Raw genomic sequence first — 25,539 nt, 5'->3', positions numbered from 1 at the left:
AAATGATCAACAGCCTAGCACACTGATACTAACCAGTTTAGGATTTAAGCTTTTTAGTTATTAAAATTTAGTATCCAGAGATATTTCTTGCCTGATTTGCTCAAAGGATAAAAGATGCAATCTGCTAAGAAGATGTAACTGTTTGTAATATATGTGATTATGGAAATTAGTATTTCTACTATTCTCTGTGGTCACTCTGGTGGGCTAGCCCTCATCCTCCTCCAGGGATAAAGAGTAGTACTGCTTTCTCATTCTATAAACTGGTGAGTAGTTCAGGGGTGTGGCTGGAATAAAACTTCATCATTCTCGTCCACCTCAGTGGGAGATTTCTTCATGTGTTCGTCACCACACTTGCCTTTAACCTTTAAAAGATGACAAGACCATCAAAGAATTGAAATAAAAGGGATAGTGATAAAAGAGAAAAGAAACAAAATAAGCATAGACTCATCATGAGAGTCCATCATGGCTGGACGTGGAGTGTCAATGAGGCAACAAGATCTAAAATAAGACTCACTCTTACACATTGCCTTGACATCCGGTAAAAGCGGGAGGGCTGTTAAGTGGTCTAAGCCCAAGTTCCCCTCCCACTTTGCTCCCTCAGATAAGGTCCCCTAATAAGACAACACTCCTTACCCAGGGGGCCAGACACTGTTTTTGCTTATCCCTGAGTAGTGGGCTTCAGTTCCCTGTCCACCCATGGAATTATTCAAACAAGCCAATCCATCCTCTGTGAGAACCAGGGGGGCACTCCCCCACTTGATACTACAAAGCCTGGTTGTTCACTGTGTTCCCAAGTGCACCCACATGTGGCTCTGTATAGTGTGCGGTGTCCTCCTTCCCCGGGCTGTGAGAACATGTAATAAATTGCTGTTGTCTCATCTTTCCAGTGTCAGGGGTCATGTGCTGAGCCATCCCTATAACCCCAGGGTGAAGAGGAGGCAATCAAAACAGAAGGTAGAGGCAGGTGGGGTGAAAAGCTCATAGAAATCGTTCTTTTGAAAACACCCCGTGTCTACTCTGACTTGCCCCTCCTCTGGCTGAGAGAAGAGGTAGTGGCTGCTGTGAAGGGGAGCAGGCGGGCAGAGAGGAACAAATGCCTGGATCAAGTGTCCTGGCCGGAAGGATGGATGGTATAGAGGACTCCCTGAACTGAGGGAAAAATCTTCCAACTCAACAGAAAACGTAAAGACCTCTGACTAGACAGAGTTCACACTCTTATGAGAAATGCAATGAAATTAGAAAAAAATTAGAGACAAAAATCTGAAAACAGGATTGCTCACAGCCCCAGCTGACCACCCTCCACCTCCAGACCCTGACCTACCCTCAGGCAACAGAAGAGCAGCCAGAACACAAACTGGCCACATCCAAACCCTTGAGCAGAATTTTGGAAGGGACCAGGGGCTAAGGCTGTATTGAGACAATTGGAAGATGTGGACAGAGTGCCCCACATAAAATATATGCAAGATGAAAGTAAACTGTAGAGAATGTAAACATCATCATCATTATCTTCATCAGATCAAGAATGGTACAGGGGTTACTCTTAGAACAACAAAGAATCCCTCTTCCTCTGCTAGGAAAGAAAATAAAGAGCTAAAGAGAAGGAAGCACATAGAAGCATGATAGAGGAAGGTCTCTTACTGTAAATTTTCTGCTGCCATGAGTCCAGGTGGTGGAAGATGTCAGGAACCCATGTCCTTCTCAGGGTGAAGGGTCACCACTTCAGTAAGAGGACCCAGGCCTCATGCCAGGAGGTACAGATCACAGCATGAGATTCATCTCTTTCACTGAAATAGCTTCACTGACAGTTTGGAACTCAGATCATCACTCTTTGAAACTTTGTACTAAACTGGGTGAGGTGGACTCTAAATAAAACGTGTTTACCTCCTGTGCAAGATTGTGCACTTTTTCCACTTATTGTTACACGTTCAAGATGCTATAGTGCTGCATCCCACAATATATTTACATTTAGAAAGTAACTTAAATGTCAAAATATTTCTTACAGTGACAATTAAATTAATTTTGAAAGATATATAGAAGGTAGCATAAAATTTTCCACTATGCACTCAGCAAAGAGAACAATAGTTTAGCTGATGACCTCCCACATGTACTGACTTCTGGCTGTGGCTGCTGCTGCAGCTGTGATTGTTTTTGTTATTGTAGGTACAAGTAGGCCCCGTAGTACTTGTGGATTTAACTATTTAAGTATTCATTCCTGAGTCTGAGTCCCCTTTTTTCTTCATTGTTACAAGGTAAGTAGGTTTTTTTTTAAAAAAAAAACTTTCTAGGCTGCCTTGAAGTAACCACTTCTCCTGACCCCCTTGCTCTGTCTTACCAGTTGACCATTTCTGCAGGGAACTGCTGGCATCCCTTCTTCATCTGGGTTCATATCCAAAAGAGGAGCTGGGATACAACAAAAATCATCTGGCTATTGAGAAAAATGAAAGTGCATTTTTATTCAGGCATGTTCTCCCAAGGGTAACTGCATTTAATCACGTTACGCATACGATGTGCACATTCATACAGACTTGTTGAGACACCCACAGATATGACTGCCTATGCACTGATCACTGCATTTGGCCACTTAGCAGCCAGTCCTGGGAGCTCACCACACACCAGGCCTGGTGACAGACACTGGTACGTGTGGAAGATACTGTCAACCACCTGCCCCAAACCCAGTCACCTGTCTTCCTTAAGAGCATCCTGATTTTTTTTTTTCAGGAACTTTTGTGTACAGTGAAAAAATATCAATTTCCCAGGCTCTCTTGCAGCTAAGGATGATTATATAACATTTCTAGGCAATGAGAGGTAACTGGAATTCTACCAAGTAAGATTTCTGGGAAATTGAAGTCAGAGAGATAGAGTCAGTTCGTACAAGTTCCAGGAACTGCCAGGAACATGGGCATGGTGGCAAGAGTGGCCCAGACCCCTTGGCAAGCAAAAAAATGAAGGCCACATGTGAAAGACAAAATAGAAAGATAGAAGGAAGCTGGATCTACACTAAAGCAAAGATCAGTTTCCTCTGAAAGAGAGAAAAAACAAATTCATATTTGTATAACTCATGATTTCTTGGGTTTTCTGTGCCAGGCAGTCAAATGTATATGTGTGATATAACATTTTTTTAAGGCCTGTATGCCTATAGTTATACAGTTAATTATGAGTTAGTCCCACCTTTAACTGTTTATCAATTATGAAATTGGAAATATATTAGATTGACTATTTTGCTCAATTAAATGTGTTATTGAAGGTAATAATTGATTCACATCTTCTGAATATTAGAAAAAATCTGTTTGAGCACTGAACTTCTGCTCATGATGAAATGGATTGTGGACCTTGTATTATGTATCCAAAGGGTGATTTAATATCTGTGATTTAGTGTATAAGAGCCCTACCAAAACAAGGGTTAAATATTCTATTCTTTTATGGTTAGAATTTCACTGAAAATTATATTCATTGGATATTTAATTAAATCATAAAATTTTATTTGGGCCCATAGAAATACTCATTTTTTTACCTCACTTGTCCATATTTTCTATATTTCCATTAAAAACAATGTATTACTTTTATAATAAGGAAAAAAACACATTTTTTGAAAGGGACAAATACTACTGAAAAATCAACATAGGAAAATTGGAGCAAGATATCACAATGCACATACCACATTCTCCTCTCCCTGCAAATCACTCAAAATGTCAAAGAGATAGCTTTCTCAAAGAGTAGATCTAGAAACCATTAAACATTTCCATTAGCAGAACAGAAATTGTTCGATGCTCCTGGAAGATAAACAGCAAGCAAGAACGGTTTGATAAGGGTAGAGAAAAACTTTGGCCTGAAAAAAAGGTATCAGAGAAAAACGTGTGGAAGGTAAATGCTGATCCAAAAAAGCACATATCCAGAATGAAAATAAAAACAGCAGGAAGGCATCGCCCAATTCAGAAGGCAACAGCTGTTTAGAAGAACAGCAGGCAGCAGCTAAATGTAATTCCAGGATAAAACACAAGTGTCTCCTTGGTGACAGAGTGACCACCTGCCTTGGGAGTGGTAGTGGCTGTTCTAGTATGGGTGCGGTGGTCCTGGCTGGAAAGAACGTTGAATTGCACTTTATTGCGGCCTTCTAAAAGGATATAGACAGGAATATAAAAAGGAAAGTTGGGTTTGCCTGAAAAGGAAACAAATTATGACTCTGCAGGATCTTGTTACTTTGGCATTGATACCATATTTATTTCTTAAAGTGAAGTGTGACAGTTGACACTGACACACTTCACCACTCACACAGGCCCAGACTCCTGTTCTGGGGGAGAGTTTTTGGGAGAAAACGGGTCTACATAACTGCATAAGAAATATATGACCACTACCTATACTAATCAATCAGTCAATCTAGTTCTCCATTAATGAATATAAATCAATATCCAAAGATTAAAGTTAATTGAACAATAGCAATGTAATGATGCCAAAAATAAACAGATGACCCTGAAGGAAAGAGATAATTCAAGGAAAAAAAGAGAACCTTGGAATTTAAGGTTTAATTTAGTACCTTCAGAGTGCTGAAGAGGCTACTGCGGCTGAGAAACAAGAACAGATCACAAAATAAAGGAAAAATCAGGGGAAAGGAGGGGCTTCAGTAAGTTCATAAGAGGACTATTCAAGTTTTAAAAATTAATGAAAGGTAAAAGTGTTAATACAACCAAGGCCAAATTAATGATATAAAAGATGAAGTTGAAGGGACAGCCAAGAATGTAGAGCAAACATACACACAAACAAAGCTTGGAAATTATAACAGGACATTTAAGAGATATTGAGATTCAATCCAAACAATGAAACAATCATCTAAAAACAATTATCTAATATCCAATAGGAGACAGTGAGAAAATGAAGGGAATAAATACTTGTTTTAAACGTTAGAAGAAAATATGCAGAATGAACAAGCTGAAGAATGAAAGAGCTCACTTGGTAGTGACCAGGATGAATTTTTTTAAAAAGTAAAATTGCTAAAATTTCAAAGTTCCAACAATAAAAATGAAATTCACAAAGCTTCCACATTTGTATATATTGATGTAGATATTGTGCTTCCCCACAGCAATGGTGCGTGAGAGAAGATAACAGACAAATATTTTCAAAATTCTGAAGAAAACTGATTTTGAACCCGAGATTCTATCTGCAAAAAATTAAGAAAAAAACTAGGATAATCTACATATCTATTTTTTAAATTATTTATATCTTCATTGGTGAGTATAGTGGGTCAGATTCATAATTCTAAGATTAATGTAAAATTACCTTATGCAACTTGTAATGTTAAAACTTCATTACGAAAATGGAATGAAAACTTTATGTAGGGCTTCCCTGGGGGCGCGGTGATTGAGAGTCCGCCTGCCGATGCAGGGGACACGGGTTCGTGCCCTCGTCCGGGAAGATCCCACATGCCGCGGAGCGGCTGGGCCCGTGAGCCATGGCCGCTGAGCCTCCGCATCCGGAGCCTGTGCTCCGCAACGGGAGAGGCCACGGCAGTGAGAGGCCCGCGTACCGCAAAAAAAAAAGAGAAAGAAACACCCAACTTTATGTAATTGTTCTATTAATGTAGGTAAACGATGACAAAGACAGAAATAAAGAATAGGATAGAATAAGGAAGGGAGAGAGGGGAAGAGAAGGAGGAGGGAGGAACTGGTATTCATGATGTCAAATTCAAATAGGAAACTTAAAAGTAAAAGTTTAGGTATATTTCTAAGAACCTCCAAGTCTATTTACCTGCAGAAGCAGATGCTGAATGTTTTAGGAAAAAAAAATCTTATGGACATGTTTATTAGGACTTTACACATTATAAATATACCATATTTTTAAAAGGCTGGCTTTATATGGCTTTTTACATTTTTGACAAAGAAATTTTTTTTTTTTTTTTTGGTATGCGGGTGTCTCACCGCTGTGGCCTCTCCCGTTGCGGGGCACAGGCTCCAGACTCGCAGGCTCAGCGGCCATGGCTCATGGGCCCTGCCGCTCCGTGGCACGTGGGATCCTCCCGGACCGGGCCACGGACCCGCGTCCCCTGCATCAGCAGGCGGACTCCCAAACACTGCGCCACCAGGGAAGCCCTAATGTGAATTTTTAAGCAGCATAATACAATGCCAGGCTTTCCCTGACTCCCAGATGCCCCACTTCTCAGGACAGCACAAGACCTCTACTCCCTGGAATATATGGTCATTCTTTTACCTGTGACCACTCCCCCTGCCTCATTCTCCATTCTCTCTAGAACTGGGGCTTCTGCAGCAAGACTGGGGGGTATGTTGGAGAAGAGGAAGGCAGACAGGAGGAAAAGCCCCCAGGGCTACTCCCCTTGTCCACCAAGAATGCGGCCCTCTCCCTGCCTTTGCTGGAGTTAAACACCAGTTTATTGCACTTACATGTTACGGAAAAGTTAAGACTCTTCATTTCATTTTATACTTAAGCCCTCATGCCTAAGTGCCTACCTTACGATTCCCTTCGGGGTCCAAGTGAAAGAAATGGGAAGAGCACTGTTTCTATGTGACTATAGTGCAACATTTTGGGAAACCTAGAGAGGCTAGTTATGCATTTTCTTGAGTAACTGGAGGATTCAGGAGAAGCTATAGACCCGTATTTTGCAGTTTGCTAGGGAAGAGGAAAAATCTTAGTCTGAAGTAGTTGGAAACAAATGGGGAAAGGATGCATGTAGTCCAAGTTCTTAGGATTCTCTTAAGATGATCTGGGAGATAACTGGAAAATGACCCAGGGAATTTAAACCTGCAGTGTAAACCTTTTCTTTGCTAGGCATCTTGTCCAGGACTCATGTGGCTGGAGCCCTAGCCTCAAGCTGTGGGTACCACCTTTACTCAGTTACAGCTTGAGACAATCTCACCTTCCAAGACCCAGGTTTCAACTAGGCTGAAAGTTCAAACAGCGTAGAACTCAAAATGGCTTACCTTGAGTATATCATTATATACAGCAGAGGATTCTAGAACTGTGTTCATTATACTGACTGCAAGCCACATGTGACATTTTAGATTCAAATCAATAACAATTAAATACAATTAAAATTTTAGTTCCTTACTTACACTAGCTACGTTTCAAGTGCTAATGCCACATGTGATGGGGGCTACCATATTGGACAGCACAGAAATAGGTCATTTCCACCGCTGTAGAAAGTTCTAAAGGACAGCGCTCTTCTAGGACATTGTAAACACAAATACAAAGCTTAACTTTGTATATGTGAGCTGCCCTGGCAACACCCCACTGTGACTGATGTATCTAAGAGAAGATTTGACTTACAGACAACCTAAACTAACTCAAATTAGAGACTGTCTTCAGTTATGCCAGCTACCCAATATCCTTGAAGTTTTAATTTATGTCATTATTGATATTACAATTAAACAGATGAGAAACCTAAATCAAAGTGATTAACCAACTTGCCCCAGGCAACTTTACCTGTGACTGCAGCAGAATATGAAGTTCCCCTTTTCCTACATATGAATTTCCCCCCAAAGTTCCAAGAATCCTATCTGCATAGAACCTGATATAAGAATTGCACAGAGAATGTATCCAGTAATTATCTGTTGCATCAATGATGCAATTATTTCAATGCAACACTGCAGTGATGCAATAAATGGATGAATGAGTGAACTGTAAAGCAGAGCTACCAGTAAAACAACCACAGAAATAGGAGGACATGACTCAGCCTCAGAAGTAGAACTGTTGCCAATGGAATAGCCAAGGGTATGCTGGAATTTCAACCAGCCATTTCTCAGAAAACATGTGATGCTTCCCCTATGGTTTTTTGAATCATTCTCTGGACCATTTGATTAATGCTGTGTCTTTTACTTTTCACCATTTTAATTTCTTTGAACATAAAGGATACCCTAACCACTGTCCCATCCCCACCCCCAATTAAAACAAACTACACAGACTTGCTCATAATACTTGGGCCCACTTCTCTGGGACTCCTTTGCCTGTCCACAGAGTTTCCATTCAGTGCCAAGGTTTAAGTAAAGGCTTCATGTATCCCATCCACAAAGACTTGCTCCATTACCAAAGAAGTGATCAACTTCAAAAGAAGGGGATAAATTTTGTGTGCAGGGAGACTGCTGTATGGGGAATAAGAAATAATCGCTTAAGTTTCAAATTTGCAAAATTTTGCAGTTTGCTGTCTGCTTTACTTTTCTCTTAAAGCTAGAGGATGATTGACCTTTTCTGATAATTTTTCCACATTCCCCTTCCCTCCCCTCAATCAAACCAAACCTTTTGAGCCCTGTTCACTACTTACAGGAGATTCGCTGACTCCAAAGATGTCTCTGACATCCCTGACAGATTGCTTGTTCTTTTTTCTCATGGTTTGAGTGTAAGTATTATATCTCTTCTTCACTGCAGCTGCTTGGGTTCGAGTCAAAGTAGAGAGCAAGGCTTTGCCATCCTCCTCTTCATCACCCGAGATCAGGGTTGATAAACCTACATCTTGCAACCACTCTGCTTCAAGTTCTCCTTCTGTAAGATGAAGTTACCAAGAGAAGGTTAGAATATTCTGAGATTGGAAGCCATGTATATCTGTAAGTCTGTACACATCAGCAAGTAAGAAATAATCACTAGACAATATATTAAGACCATCCTGGACCTTGAGGACATTATGCCAAATGAAATAAGTCAGACAGAGAAAGAAAAACACCAAACACCATATGATCTCATTATATGTGGAGTTTAAAAACAAAACAAAGCAAAAAGTCCAGGCTCATAAATATAGGGAACGGATTGGTGCTTACCAGAGGCCAGGGGTGGAGGGTGGGTGAAATGGGTAAAGGTGGTCAAAAGGTACAAACTTCCAGTTATAAAATATAATAAATAAGTCATGGGGATGTCATGTACAGCATGGTAACTATAGTTGATAATGCTCTATTGCATATTTGAAAATTGTTAAGAGAGTAGGATCTTCAAAGTTCTTACCACAAGAAAAAACATTTTGTAACTATGTGTGACAATGGATATTAACTACACTTATTTTGGTGACTGTTTCACAATGTATTCAAATATCTAATCATTATGTTTATACCTGAAACTAATATAATATTGTATGTAAATTAAACCTCAAAATAATTTAAAAGACCATTCTTTTTCCCATAGTAATTGTGGGAACAGCCTATAGGAATGAATAAAAGGTCTGTATTGTATTTTTTTAAGTAAGTCAAATTTTTAAAATATCTTCTAGTAGAGTAAGGTTATTTGGCAGATTTGGGAAAGTAATTTTCCTTACCAGAGAGTTAAATATAAGCCATATCTGAACAGCCAATTTCAAAAAAATGATAAAATATTAATATCTAAACTAAAACCATGACAGAAAAAAGTGGTTTACTGGCACACAAAAGAATTTTTTAATCACACAAATTCAGGTTCAAATCCCAACCAGCATTCACTAACTGAATGACTTTGGAGAGTTTTAAGTATCTCTAGATCTCGTGTCCTCTTGGCAAAATGGAGGTAATAATTACCAAAGTATTAGGTGGCTATGAGGATTATTTTATCAATGAATTTGTGACAGATGGCAAAAATCTGGAACAGAGTATGTATTCAATAGATATTTATTCTCTTACTTTTCTCCTTATTTTGAACATTAGGAAATCCTTCCTTTTCTCAGAAGGCAGCTAAAAAACTTAAAATTCATCATGATGAGGATCACTCACTATTATAAATTAGATGTACAGAAATACTAAAGAATTCAGAATAACAACATCATGTAACAGAAAATCCACTGTACACACTATAACATTCTGGGAACTATGCTAAACAGGCATTACCTGAATAAGGTTTCTTTTTTTTTTTTTTTTTTTTTTGGTGGTATGCGGGCCTCTCACTGTTGTGGCCTCTCCCGTTGCGGAGCACACGCTCCAGACGCGCAGGCTCAGTGGCCATGGCTCACGGGCCCAGCCGCTCCGCGGCATGTGGGATCTTCCTGGACCGGAGCATGAACCTGTGTCCCCTGCGTCGGCAGGCGGACTCTCAACCACTGCGCCACCAGGGAAGCCCCAAGGTTTCTTTTAAAGAGTAGAATTGACTGGTTGGCAAGTACACTATCAAATCATCAGTCCAGAGGCGTTGGACTCTGCTTATGTTATTCTATCACTGGTACATGAACAAAAGCCTTCCCACGTGCTTTACAAGAAAATGAGAAAACATTTCAAACTGATTAATAATAAAGTATGAAATATCAAAATTTGTGGGATGGAGTGAAGTCACAAAGGAAAAAGTAAAACTGTCTCTATTCACAAATGATCTCTTTGTTTATGTAGAAAATTCTAAGAAATCTAGTAGTAGACAGCTATTGGTAAGTGAATTTAGAAAGGTAATGAAATATAAGGTCAAGTACAAAAATCAACTGTACTGCATACCAGTTGCAAACAATTAAAAAATGAGAGAGGTGAGAGAACAGGAGAGAGACACCCAATTAAAGGAAATAGTGAAAAGATTTCAAAGCAAGATATATGAATGGACAATAAGCACAGGAAAAAGCATTTGACATCATTAGTGAAATATAATCACAACCACAATGAGATACCTCCACACATCCCTAGAATCATTCATGTTAATAAGTCTTAAAACATCAAATGTTGCAAGGATGTGGAGCAGCTAGACTTGTCTGTCAGATACTACTGGGAGGAGTGTGAAGTGGTACAACTACTTTGGAAAAATGCTGGCAGTTTCTTATGTAATTACACATATTCTATGAAAAATACATATATCCAAGAGAAATAAAAATATATCTCCACCGAAAGACTTCTACAAGATTGTTCACAGCAGCCTTATTCATAACAGCCAAAACTGCAAACAACCATTAACAGTTAAATGTATAGACAAATTATGGCATATTCATACAACAGAATACTACTGTCATGGGTTGAATTGGGTCCCCAAAAAGATACACTAAAGTTCTAACCACCAATACAGGTGAATGTAACCTTATTTGGAAACAGGGTCTTGGCAGGTATAATTAGGATTTAAGTTGAGGTGAGGTCATACTGGAGTAGAGAGGGCCCTTGATCCGATATAGCTAGTGTTCTTACAAGAAGAGGAGGTGAGACACAGACGACAACACAGGCAGTAGGCTATGTGACTACAGAGGCAGAGAATGGCATGTGTTGTCTACAAGCCAAGGAACAGCTAGGATTGCTGGCAACACCAGAAGCTAAGAGAATGATACGGAACAGATTCTTCCCTACCATCTTCAGAGAGAGGAGGGCCCTGCTGACCCCTTGATTTTGGACTTCTAGGCTCCAGAACCACAAGAGAACAGATTTCTGTTGTTTTAAGCCACCTAGTTCTGTGGTACTTTGTTACAGCAGCACTAGGAAACTAATACAAACTATCCCATAATAAAAAGCAATGAAATAGGGCTTCCCTGGTGGCACAGTGGTTGAGAGTCTGCCTGCCAATGCAGGTCCTGGTCCGGGAGGATCCCACATGCCGCGGAGTGGCTAGACCCGTGAGCCATGGCTGCTGGGCCTGCACATCCGGAGCCTGTGCTCCGCAACGGGAGAGGCCACAGCAGTGAGAGGCCCGTGTACCGCAAAAAAAAAAAAGAAAAAAGCAATGAAATAGTAATACACCAAATGAATCTCAAAAATACTATGTTCAGTGAAAGAAGCCAACCCCAAAACTATATGCTGCAAAAACATCAGAATCTTGGTTGTCTCTGGCTAGGGACAGCAAGTCACGGGGATGATGAGATTGGGAAAAACCATGAGGAAATTCTGAGTTGATTGAAATGTTATGTCGATTTGTGTGAGGCCTTACAAGGTTAGTATTTGTCAAATGTCACTGAATTGCACACTTAAGATCTAGGCATATGCTTCAAGGAAAATAATATCAGTCAAATAAATTTTAAACTCCAGTTAGTAGGTTATGCTTTTTGTAGAAGTTTATGTTAGCAAGCCTGAGAATGTTTTCTGTATACTCTAGGCTTGAGCAAATGAAAAAATACACTGAGGAAAGTAAGAACCAGATTTCTCATTATTGGAGAAGGGGGTTATAAATACAGAAAAATGGTAGACAACAACAAACTTTGTGGTGTTGAATTGGAATTGGAGGTTATCAGTACGAACTCATGATTTTTAATATAGATAGCTAGCTAGCCAGTAAGAAAAAAGAAGTGGAGAATAAGAGGTATTTTCCTTTATGTGTCTTTCTGGATCTGAAAAGGCAAAATGTAAGTATGTAAGGAAAAGGAATAAAAATACCCTTCTCTGATGCAGGACAGTTCCCTTGAATGGATTTTCATTAAATCTGTGGTGGGACTTTTTGTTTCTAATGCTAAGTGAAATATACTAATTGTGGTACATCTGAACTATTGTTTTTCAGATCTAAGAAGGATAGTCTTGTAGAAAGGGAATAATGAACAAAAATGTTTTTTAAAGTTTCAGTTTATCTTGATAGTTGTCTTGAGGTTAATCACTGGCTAATGATAACATTCTTAGACACTTGCTAAACTACCTTCAGTCCTTCTTATGCATTTACTTGTCGATAGGTAGTACCTGAAGAAGATAACCTATGCTTTTAATCTCAGGTGAGTAATTCTGTACTTTTTGACAATTACGGACAATTATACTTTTTGGGTCCTCAACCTTTTTTAATTTCACTGGAAACTAGTATAACTGACATATCTGACATGGCTTTTATTTGATGAAGTACTAGATTATCCGTTCTCTAAATACATTAATACTAGTACATGCTTCATAGCTAAATATTTTTAATCCAGAATTACGTTGGTAAATTTTTCTTCTGTTTGTCTCTCTCTTTTGGTAATTAATGGTCAAGTATACAAATATAAAAGCCATCAAAATGAGAATACTCAATCTGCTAGATGATTATGAATCAAGTCAACAGACGGGTACAGCAACCCTAAGTGGTGATACGTAAGGGATCAACTTGGATTGTGTTGACAGCCCTCCTTCAGGTCATGTCACCTTACACAGAAGCCACCCTGAGCCAGACCAGCAGATATAAATCAGTGGGAGAAGACAGCTGATTTGCCAAATTCTGATTCACTTGTTAAACTACTAGTGGAATGATTTCTACCTGCCAACAGAACAAGAGAGCATACAAAGACAGACAGCACAGGAGAAGACCAATCTAGCACCTCACCATCCAGGGGCTTGGCCTCAGCTGGCGTCTGCTCTTCCTGAACTCCCAGGCTGTTCTCTTTGATACTTTCTATTTCCCGCCAGAAATCCTCCATGGAGGCGCTGTCTATGGAGGCTTGAGAGTTGGAGCGGCTGAATGCTGGGGATTGTAAGGATTCGTTGGAGAGCATCCTGCTAATTCTTCGGCAGCGAGAAATGGATTTTCTGAGAAAAGAATAGTAACTGTTAATGAAAATCAGTGTCTCATGTTACAAATCACAAAATTAAATTTAGGTGTGATATCAATGGAGAGATGGAGTTAGTGTGATAGAGAGGGGTTTGAGAGAATAATCTCCAGTCAGCGGTGGCCCTGTTCTTTTTATTCTCTATAATTCATAATGACTTTGTGGCCATGAGGGAATTACCACAAAAATACTTTTTATACCTTTCACACACTCATAAAGTGGGAAGTTGTTCATATTAGTCAAAACATATATAGTAAAAGTTAGCCCCTGTAAAGTATCTAAGGTGATGTCAGAGAAGAGTGAAAAAAGCTGGCTGCTCACATCCAGTGGGGTGGGTACTATTAAACAAACAAAATAAGCATTGGCGAGGATGTAGAGAAACTGGAACCCTTGTTCATTGTTAGTGGAAATGTAAAATGGTACAGCCTCTGTGGAAAACAGCATGGCAGTCCCTCAAAAAATCTAAAAGAACTACTGTGATATCCAGCAATTCCACTGACTATACATACAAAAGAACTGAAAGCAGAGTCTTGAAGAGATACATGTACATCCATGTTCATAACAGTGATTCACAATAGCCACAAGGCAGAAGCAACTTAAACGTCCACTGACAGACCAATGGATAAGCAAAATGTGGTCTATTCATACAACGAAATATTATTGAGCCTTAAAAAAAAAAGGAAATTCTGACACATGCTACAACATGGATGAAACTTGAGGACATCATGCTAAGTGAAATAAGCCAGTCACAGAAAAACAAATGCTGTATGATTCCACTTATATGAGGGACCTAAAGTAGTCAAACGCCTAGAGACAGAAAGTAGAATGGTGGTTGTAAGGGTCTGCAGGGAAGGAGGCATGGCGAGTTATTGTTTAACAGGTAGAGAGTTTCAGTTTTACAAGATGAACAAGTTCTGGAGCTGGAGGGTGGAGACGGTTGCACAACAGTGTGAATGTGCTTCATGCCACTGAGCTGTAGGCTTAAAGGGGTTAACATGGTCAATTTTATGTCGCACATTTTACCAGAATTTAAAAACAAATATTTTAAAATTTAAAGACACATTTTTTAAAAGTTGGCTGTTGAGAAAATGAGCTAATGAGAGGAAATAATCCATGACATTAAACGGAAAAACTCTGTATTAGGATGGGGAAGCGGGGCACTGACTCAGTTCAGGGAGAACTGGATCACCACCAAGGGAAAGGTCCAAATGCAGCAAAGCTCCAGGTATCGCCACCCAGCAGGACCACTGCTAACCTAGCAGACAACAGCTGAACAAGGCACAGAGCAGCTCCATGGGGTACTTTCCTCGTGGGATTGCTGCGAGGACTAAATGAGTTAGCACACGTAAAGCATTTAGGACATAAAAACATCCAACAGATGTTAGTCTACAAAACAAGAGACACAGTAGGGGAGACAGATGCCAAAATGCTGGAATTCTGAGAGAGTTTGGAGATTTACATAAAAATAAAATATTTTATGTGAGGTGGTGGATGTGTTAACTAACCTTATTGCGGTAATCATTTAGCAATATGTACATATATCAAATCTTCAGGTCGTACTCCTTAAATTTACCCAATGTTATATGTCAATTCTATCTCAATAAAGCTGGAAAATTTTTTAAATGTTTAACTCTATGATATATGATTGACAAATATTACACTTCTTAGGAACAGAATGTTTGATTACATATAACACTTCAGTCCTCAACCAGGAAGAATGACTGAATTACTCTATGCAGTATGATCTGTTCTTAGTCTTACATGATTTTTTTTTTTTTTTAATTTTCCATATGGAGCGTCTATGCAACTACTGTCAAAGAACTCCTCCACACTTGCTTTCTTCTCCTTGGGTCCAGGTGGAATTGAACCAAAAAGTTGAGACTACTTAACCAATGTGTAGTCAGAGCTGTTTTATCCAAAACAAGAAATCCAGATGGAAAGAGCAATGACATAGTAATGTCCAACCGTGGCATTCTGACTCGCTTAGGACAAATCAATTTGGACATTCAGAGCAGCAGTGGGTTACTACCAAACTTAGCTGTGTCCTAGAGCATATGTAAAGCACACTGATATGCATGAGAGTACAAAAAGAAAGGGGAATAAGAAAAAAATTCCATGTGCTCATATGGTCTATACCTCTAGGAATCCCAGATTTCTCAATCACCTTTAGTATAAATTTCTAGAATTTGATCATTGATCCTGAGACTGTACCAGACTGTAAGTAGTTCTAGTTTTGCAGTCAGTTAGCCAACTTATTTTTAAAACTCAGAGCATTTCAGGAAAATATTAGATATCCACTTTTATTTTTTTAATTCTTTGCTGTGTGATAAAAATAATTTTATGTCGCTTTGATAATTGGGTGATAAGAGATCTTCACTGAATTCTTTAGAGTTTGACAAGACAGACACATTCTAGTGGTTGAAATACATAGGAAATCAACACAGGTTATGAAGGCAGTTACTGCTCCCTTTATTATTTTTAGGCTCTTCAGCCTTTTCTCTTTTGAAAACCACTAACGAATTCATAGAATTATAGTATATACACATCTACTTCTGTGAAACTGTAATCAATTACCATTGCTCACACAGCCTACTGCCCTCCGTGTATCATATTCAGGAAAATGTATATAGATGCCCAAAACTTTCTCTGGTTCCAGTTTTTTTTTTTTTTTAGGTTTATTCTTTTAAAATGAATATGACTTGTAAAAAATTAACAGTCTTAACAGAAGACATGGACTATGTTTTTAAAAATTATAAGGTGGTATAAGCATAAAAGTTTAAGTAATACACAATTTATAAAGCAGAAGCTGAAGGTTTCTTCCCATCTGTATCATATCATATTGTTCTATAAGCTGCTTTGCTTTCCCCACTCAAAAACATGTCATAGGTATCTTTTCCATGCCAATACAGAGATAACACCTCAATGGCTGCATGGAACAGCACCATTTATCTTAGAAATTAAGAAAACATGCAGATACACCTAAGCATTGAAAATGTTTGAAAAAGTGAGAAATTTGGGAAATATTAAGTGAATCTTAGAAGATGAGGAGCATATATATTTAGGGTTAATAATGATTATTTTAGTTACAGCACGGTTTCTTACTCATGCAAAGGGAATCCTGGTAGAATCTCAGAGAAGAGATCTTCATAAACTTCTGCTGGGGTCAGGAAGATCAGAAGTGAAATACAGGTCATGACCATCTGCGTAACACACTGGTCTCATCTGAGACAATCCACCCAAAGAATCCTTTAATTGCAATGGTCAATTATTTTTTTTGGCAAATAAATCAAACAGCATTTTTGGGATAAGCACATTTGGAAGAGTTCTCACTTTTTTAGTCAGGGATCCAAATATTTCCCCCTTCACCCCAGGGTAGAGTAGGGACCATGACCTTCCAGTCTCAAAGTATTACATAACTGTGATGCTTGGGCTCATCCACCACTTTGATGAGCCTCACAGCTTCAAACCTCACCATATTAGGATAAACAGAGCTCCAGCTTCATCAGCTGTTTGTCATTTTTTATTCCAAAACAACACCAGGAAAACACTACATGAAAAACAGAATGCAACTGTTACACTGCATTATATAGCAACTTTTGTTGGGAAAACACCATTAGGTTTGTGGCGTGTTTTTAGCCACACCATGAGGCATGCAGGATCTTAGTTCCTGAGACCAGGGATTGAACCTGGGCCCCCTGCAGTGGAAGCACGGAGTCTTGACCACTGGATCTCCAGGGAAGTCCCAAAACACCATTAGATTTAAAATTAGATTTAAGTGGATGATAATTACCATAAATTCAAAGTGGCATTAATAAAAAAATTTTTAAAAAAGATTTTACTATTCCATTTTCCCCTCCATAATGTTTTTAGAAATACCTTATATTATATTTTAATGATTACTGGAGACGTTACAACTTCAGAACAATGCAAATAACGTATAACAGTTTAATTCTCCCTCCACCCCTTATTATATTACTATTGTCATACATGTTGCTTCTTCACATGTTTACACCCCACAATGGTTATTATTTTTGTTTCTTTTAAAAAGTCAATAATCTTTTTAAAAATTAAATAAGTAGTCTTTTATGTTTATCCTTTCTGGTGCTCTTCCTTCCTGCATGTCCATGTATCCATAATAGATCATTCTAATCGGTTTTGAGAATCTCCTTTGGTATTTCCTCTCTTTTTCTTTAGCTATTTCTTGTACTATGGATCTGCTGGCAACAAATCCCCTCATATTTCTTTCTGAATATGTCTTTAATTCATCTTTTTTTTTTTTTTTTTTTTTTTTTTGCGGTACGCAGGCCTCTCACTATTGTGGCCTCTCCCGTTGCGGAGCACAGGCTCCGGACGCGCAGGCTCAGCGGCCATGGCTCACGGGCCCAGCCGCTCCGTGGCATGTGGGATCTTCCCGGACTGGGGCACGAACCCATGTCCCCTGCATCGGCAGGCAGACTCTCAACCACTGCACCACCAGGGAAGCCCCCACCTTCATCTTTGATGAATCTATTTCCTGGGCATAGTACTCTAGGCTGGCAGATTTATTGTTGTTTTTATAATCCTTTTAAAGACAGCATTCCATTGTCTTCTGTATTCTTGATTCTGATGAAAAGTCAATTATAACTCTTACTGACATTCTTCTAAATATAATGTTCTTCCTCTCTAACTGCTTTTAATAGATTTTTTCCCCTTTATCTTTTGTTTTTAGAAGCTTAATTATAAAATGCCTAGATTATTTTATTTGTATTTATTCTACTTAAGGTTTACTGAGCTTCTTGAATCTGTGGGTAGATGTATTTCATCAACTTTAGGGTAGTCATCCATTTTCTCTTCAAGTATTTCTTCTGTCCAACTCTCTCTCTGCTCTTCTTCTGGAACTCCAAAAACACAACCATTTGATATTGTCCCAAATGTCCTTCACGATATGTTTGTTTCCCCTCCAACCCTTACCCCTTGTACTTCAGTTTAGGGAATTTCTACTACCCTGTCTTCAGGTTCACTTTTCTTTTCTTCTATGTGCCCAGTGCTAGTTAAGACCATCCAATGAATGCTTCAATTCTGATACCATGTTTTTTCATATCAAGAATGTCCTATTAGTTTCTTTCTAAAGATTCTATCTCTCTGTTGACATTACTCAACTCTAGAAAACTGGAGTAAATAGTAATTTCCCCAAGAAGGGTAAGCTTTCTGTCTGGTAGTTGAAATGAGGTACAGATCACTTCAACCCATTTAAGGAGCTGAGGTGGGTCTGGGCTGAGTTGCAACCTTAATCAGTTTTAGGTTACCTCTGATTCCAAATGCTTTGAGGGGGTTGATCTGTCCTGTGTGTACTACAGGTCCCTCCCTCAACAGGGCTTTCGGATAAACACCACAGGACTACAGGAATTGCTCTCTACTTTAGAGCCTAGCGGCAAGCCTCCTGTGTTGTTGGGCTCTCAGCAAAATCCCAAGGGGGAGAGTTGTCAGACTTGGAGAACTAGCTCTGCATTTTGGGCTTCAACATATTCCAACCTTTGGCGCCAGTGCAGGCAGCCCCATGGGTGTCTCCTCTCCCCATACAGTCCTTCTGCCGAGGGAGGTGTGATCTTCTGCCCAGCAGTACATAGACTCAGGGAGAGACACACACTGAAGTGACTGCTGGGCTCTGCCCACCTAGGAGGAGTTCTTCCCTCCCTGGAACTGAGTTCCTTTACACTTCTTTGTGTCCACAGCTCTCCATTATAAACAGCTTTAAAACATATGATTTGGGGCTTCCCTGGTGGCGCAGTGGTTGAGAGTCTGCCTGCCGATGCAGGGGACACGTGTTCGTGCCCCGGTCCGGGAGGATCCCACATGCTGCGGAGCGGCTGGGCCCGTGAGCCGTGGCCGCTGAGCCTGCGCGTCCGGAGCCTGTGCTCCACAACGGGAGAGGCCACAGCAGTGAGAGGCCCGTGTACCGCCAAAAAAAACAAAAAAACAAAAAAACAAAAACATATGATTTTACATGCATCATCTCTTCTCTAGTTGCAACAGTGAGAAAGATAATCGGCCGCAACCTAGTCTGTGTTCTAACTAGAAATGGAACTCCCACAGAACACTGTAAACACATCAGATATTTTTAAAATGCTGCATCTTTTAATTAACTGCTTGCTCTGTCTAACCACAAGTTCAATTGTTCTGAGTATGTTCCACAGAATATTTCAAAAAGACATACTTCTTGCTAAGAAATACTCTGTGGCCTTTATTATTTCTTATTTTATAAAGAATTTCACATGAAACAATTTACTATCATACACATTCCATCATTTGATCCTTACCTTAACCTCCTGAAGTAGTCAAAGCAAGTATTATACATCTCAGTATACAGTGAGGGAAACAGTTACAGAGAGTAAAGTGAAGACACATTAACTTCCCACCACAATTACAATAAAATGCATGTTCTTTTCTATGACATCATAGCCCAGCATGTTCTGTCCTCAAACGTCTTATCCACTCTCACCTTATATCACTCTCCCCTAGCATTAGCACCAGGCCTGCTAATCTTTTCTCTGTTTCTCTAAAAAGCCAAGCTCTTCCTTCCCTTAGGAAATTTTCTCTTACATTTTTTTCTGCCTGGAACATTCTGTCTATTTCCATGGCAAGATGCTTCTCATCATTCAGCTCCTAATGTAAATGTCACCTCCTCAGGGGATCTTTTCCCGGCTACTCTAACATAGCATTCCTCCAATTACCCACCATCTCAGCTTTCTGCATTTCCCTCTTCTCACTCATCAACAACATACACTTTATCTATTCACCTACTTCATTTTGGGGAACTATTTTCCCCACTAGAATATAGAGGAACCATGTCTGTCTTACTTACACAGTATCTGGCCAATAGCAGGAACTCAGAAATATTTGCTGAATGAATGACTAGGGACAGTGAAGCCAGGATATGAATTCACACCTTTTCAATTCTTTCCAAATGCTTTCCCTACACTAATCCTTCTTAATTTCAAACGTCTCCTCAGGTATTTGTGTATCTGTGTATAGCTCTACATATTTTTATACCAGGGAAGGAATACAGTATCGTGATTTAGAGAAAAATTCTGAAGACATCTGGTCCAGATTTGAATGTGGGCTCTGCCACTTCCTAGATCTACAAACTTGAGAAAGGAATTGAACCCTTGGGCCTCCATTTCCTAATCTGTAAAATGGGAATATTAATCACATACATGCCCTGGGTTATTATGAGGATTAACTGAGTAAATATATGTAAAATGCATGGCACATAGTAATCCCATGTGTTATTACTATAATTTAACTAATTTGTTGGCATGCCTATGGCTAGGTTTAGGGTCAGGCTAAAACGGGTGGTAAAATATCACAGCAGCACTAAAATTTACTAGGACTATAATGAGATAAATAAAACTGCATTTATCAGAACTCGTCTCTGATCCAACCCCATTCCCAAGCCTTGTTTCTCCAACTCCTAGGCCAGAAGCGACCATCTGACACAATTCTGGCCAAGTCACATAAGAAAAATCCCTCTCCATGGTTTCAGTGTAATCTTTTATTTTCCTCATATAGGTGCTATCCCTTTCTCTTCCTACCTCTCCCTTACTGGAATGTAGACAAGATGACTGGTGCCTCAGCAGCCATCTTACAACTATGAGGAAAAAGCCATGAAAATTGTAGTGATCAGCCTTGATATTATTGAGTCTCAGAAATAACATCAGATGCTGCCTATTCTCTGGACTTCCAGAAATGTGAGAAAAATAAACTCCTACTTTTAAAATCTACTCTAATCTCTGTTGTTGTTGTTATTGCTACTTGCAGTCCAAATGATTCCTAAGTGATATACCTAGAAGAAATACTTTAATAAGTCATTTGGGGTGGGGTAAGATGAGACACCATCTCCACCCCACAAAGGAGACTATTCAAGTAAGATTAGACAGTCAGTAACCTGCCTCCTAAAGGAAAGTGGAATCTAATGTAATGATTTTCCATTTTAAAGGTGAACAAATTATTAGCCTAATCCCAGTCTTGGTCTGGTCTTGATCAGTACACTATGGAGTTAAACTTCATTCCTGCTAAAGATCTCCCTGCCTGAATATGCAGGGAAGATATTCACATTGCTCTCAAATCAAACATACTCCAAACATTTTAGGAAGAATATATCAAAATCAAAGATTTCCCCTTCTCTTTCTGGAAGAATAAGACTGCATTCCCCACTGTCATTATCACTGAATGAGGCCGGTGGCGGTGGCGGCACAGCATGACCATCTAGAGAAATCATCTTGGACCCTGACCACAGAGGGCCTGTGCAGCAGGGTTCTTGCAAGAGAAACCTCTCGCTCTCTGGGACAGACGCTGGGTACAGTCCCAGTAATGCTGCTGTCTGCCCTCTTAGCTTCCTGGGGAGGCCACTCAGCATAAGAAAGAAAGAGGACAAATCCCTTGTTTTCAGGCTCTGGCTTCTCAATATCTTTGGATTCTAACATGCTTATAAACAAGCTCAACTTGGATGTCTTGGAAAAAGCACTTGAAAGGCAATGGTGATAAAAAAAAGAAGCTGTGGTTTCAGATTAATAGACGCAAGAACACAGAGGAGGTTCCCGGTCTTTCTCAGGCTCCCTGACTCGGTCTTTCACTATCATTCTGGCATCCTCTCCTTCGCATCTTGCCAGCCCAGTTTTCTCTTCTGTTCCTGGCCTTCCTCAGCCCTCCTAGGGGAATGAGGAGAAAGCTGATGAAGCTTTTCCTTCAAAAGGTAAACAGGTCTGCCTGAACCTCTCTGTTGGCAGAAAAAGATACAGAAAAATGTGTTTGTAGATTAAGGGGAGGCTTAAAACAGCAAACAAACCTCAGTCACTCAGCGGGGAATATTTGAAATGGTTTTGAAAGCTAGAATTCTTTTTAACCAATTGAGGTTCACAGCAGCAATTAAATCCTTATGCAGCCGTGTATCACCTCTGAGCACAGGCACTGGGCTAGAAATGGGAAAAGTGAGAATGAGGAAATAATAGCTTCCAACTATTATACACTGAACTCCAGTATTTACAAAGGAGGGGGCTCAAATGGGGCCACATTCTCTGTAAGAGAGAATGACAGAACCTTTTCCTGGAGGTGGGAGGAGGACAGCAGGTTTTTCTGTACTTCTACTATGAAAGGAAAACAACTCCACATGCTTGACTTTGAAGGAAAGTAACCTGTTATGTCCTGTCTACTGCTCTACCAAGAAAAGCCACGAACTAAAATCAATGCCTGTACAGTTACCACTTAAGTATAATACATCACTTATATGGATCCATAACAAACATACACATAACAAAACCCAAATATGATGGTTCTTAAATTTCCCCTACTTTGGCTGAGGGGAGGGAGGAGTAGAGAGTGATTGCTAATGGGTGTGGGGTTTCTTTAGGGAATAATGAACATGCTCTGGAATTAGTGGTGGTGGTATCACAACTTGTGAATATACTAAAAACCACTGAACTGTACACTTTAGAAGGGTGCATTTTATGTTATGTAAATTATATCTCAATTTTTTAATTGTATGAGAGAAAGATCACCTTTCTTTTTTTTAAATTTTGATCATTACAAGGGCTTTGATACTGACGATACAAAACCATGGTGAGGATGTGGAGTAAGAAGAACTCTCATTCACTGTGGGTAGGAATGCAAAACGGTGCAGTCACTTTGGAAGACAGTTTGGTGGTTTCTTAAAACTAAGCACACTCTTACTGTAAATCCAGCAATCGCTCTCTCCTCAGTATTTACCCAAAGGAGTTGAAAACTTATGCTCACACAAAAAGCTGCAGATGGATATTCATAGGAGTTCTATGTTCATAACTGACAAAAAGTGGAAGCCACCAAGTTGTCCTTTAGTAAGCAAATGGATACACAGTGGTATATCCAGATAATGGAATATGATTCAGTGCTAAAAAGAAATGAGCTATCAAGCCATGTAAAGACATGGGAGAATCTTAAATGCATATTAATAAGTGAAAGAAGATAATCTGTAAAGACTACACACATACTGTATGATTCCAGCTATATGACATTCTGGAAAAGGCAGAACTACGAAGACAGTAAAAAGTGGTTACCAGGGCTTGGGGGTAGCAGGGGAAGTGGGAGGGGGAAAGGAAGGATGAACACGTGGAACATAGAGAATTTTTAGGGCAGTGAAACTTTTCTGTATGATACCACACGTTTGTCCAAACCCCCAGAATGTAAACTATGGACTTTGGGTGATTATGGTGTGTCAATATAGGTTTATCAATTGTAACAAATGTACCACTCTGGTAGAGGAGTGTTGTTAATGGAAGAGGCTGTGCACGTGTGGGGCTGGGGGCATATGGGAAGCCTCTGGTCCTTCCCCTCAATTTTGCTGTGAACCCAAGAAAAGTACTTTGGCATTTCAAAGTAAAGACAAACTTAGGAAAATGCAAAAAAAGAATCAAATTTGCAAAAATACTCAGGGGTTTAGAAAGAAAGGAAAGATATTTCTATGAAAAGCTACTGGCTGCTTTGAGCAAAGAATAACAATCACAGATGGGAAATGGTCCTATCTGCTCAAATAATAATCATCTAAACAAGAGACAGGATGAAATGTCTGCTATGCAGGCAAAGGCAATCACCGAGTGTGAATGTTTTATGTTCTGTCTGTTTTAAAACTAGTATGCAGTTTATGAGCTTGATGTATATATTGATTTTGGTGAAGCTCAGTCAATCCCACAAGTGACTCTAATCACATTATCCTTAAGGATAAGTTAAAATTATGAGAAGACTAGTTTGGTGACACCTAATTATTGCTCAGAGGCTCATATTTTTTATTAAATTAGGAGATGCCCAGGAAAGAGTCTATAAACAGAATATGAGCAAAAAGCAGCTTTCCCTTGCTCTTTAATAGAATTCTATCCTTTACCCATTCAGCGACACGTGTCACTATAACAGTCTTGGTGACCTATATGTTTTGTGCTTCTGAGATTACTCTTCTCCATGTAACCTGGATAAGTAATTTTTAAAGGATGCATTTTAATATCAAATGTAAGCTACATATTCCCTCTATTTTTCAGTACCAAATAGCAGTATATATTTTTATTACATAGTTTTGAGGAGCCTGCTGTGGCAGGTATTGCTATGTCTGACTTTCAAAGTAATTAAACAGATGAGTCCCCCATTCTGGTGTCTACGGAGGGTCTGTCTTTGTTTTCCAGCTCCCTGTGTGCCTCTCTGGTGCTGTGATGATTTGCTGGAATGCAACCACTCAACCTCTGTTTCCTTCACATCTCTGGTCTGTATTTATTATCATTATTACCCAACCATTAATGCTCAGCCACGCAATGTGAAAATGTTCTTCTACTGCATCATTGTACTGTTTTTCAATTTCCTTTGTCTTTTGTCTCTCTCCAGCTGCAAAAATTCAATAATAGCAGGACAGAAGCACAAATAGGATCTCTGGGAGTATCACGCAGTCCCACATGGTCATTCTCATGTAGACAGAACCTTTCATGTGGCCTTAAAGAGCTCTGTGCTCCATCCCGACAAGGCTTTCCCTGAAGTGGGATTGACCTTCCTCATGGGGCACTGGAATCAGCTCAGCTTTAAACTATTTGGTATAGAATCCAAAGTAGAATATAAATCCAATTTATCATATTCTGACAGGAGTTGGCCATTTGGATGAATAATTATCCAAATTGATTTCTCTTCTTTCGCAATACACTTTTCCACACGCAGACTCACTCCATGATGGTTTTAATTCCACAGGATCCATTTGAGCAATAACCATTTTGTATTCCATTTGTTTTCACTGGCTAACTTTAAGACAGCTGTTTCCTAACTTCCCTACAAACAGCTTTGAATTGGAGAGCCATAACTAGGATTTCCAATGAAACAGAGGATCCTAGAATTGGAGAGCTAAGAGAGAATCTGAGCAATGCCAAATAAAACACCACGTTTTAAAGATAAGAAAAATGAAGCTCAGAGAGGTCAAGCAACTCACCCAAAATCACACAGCTAATTACTGAGAACTAGAACTGCAACCTTGGCTTCCTGATGCCTTACTCCATGCTCTTTCTCCCCTGACCACCAGTCTCCTAATTCATTTATGCTTTATTCTTCACCCACTCACCAAAATAAATAAATAAATAAAGCTTCACGCTTTCATATTAGAGATTATCCTCTTTGTCCCCTTAATGTATTTCTTAAAGAGCACATGATAAAATAATCAA

General features: G+C 39.4%; 1 protein-coding gene across 6 annotated transcripts in view; it reads right to left on the bottom strand.

The window, feature by feature from the left end:
* ARHGAP28 (Rho GTPase activating protein 28) overlaps positions 1 to 25,539 on the bottom strand; it is a 149,685-nt gene that overhangs the window by 55,183 nt on the left and 68,963 nt on the right. For 4 of the 6 annotated variants that reach the window (XR_009331365.2, XM_059039833.2, XM_059039834.2 and 1 more), the window contains exons 2-4: positions 13,123 to 13,325; positions 8,264 to 8,481; positions 2,333 to 2,425 (exon numbers count right to left, since the gene is read on the bottom strand). Coding sequence is in view for 5 of the 6 variants with exons in the window: in XM_059039833.2 (XP_058895816.1) it covers positions 2,333 to 2,425; positions 8,264 to 8,481; positions 13,123 to 13,325 (514 nt within the window). In the remaining variant the exon portion in view is untranslated. The remainder of the gene's footprint in view (positions 1 to 2,332; positions 2,426 to 8,263; positions 8,482 to 13,122; positions 13,326 to 25,539) is intronic. The other 2 variants (XM_059039835.2, XM_067016101.1) reach the window with 2 other exon arrangements.

This window comes from Kogia breviceps, chromosome 15, assembly GCF_026419965.1.
Source record: "Kogia breviceps isolate mKogBre1 chromosome 15, mKogBre1 haplotype 1, whole genome shotgun sequence".
Lineage (NCBI taxonomy): Eukaryota > Metazoa > Chordata > Mammalia > Artiodactyla > Physeteridae > Kogia > Kogia breviceps.
Note: the sequence above shows the minus strand (reverse complement) of the source record. Positions and strands in the feature narration are given on the sequence as shown.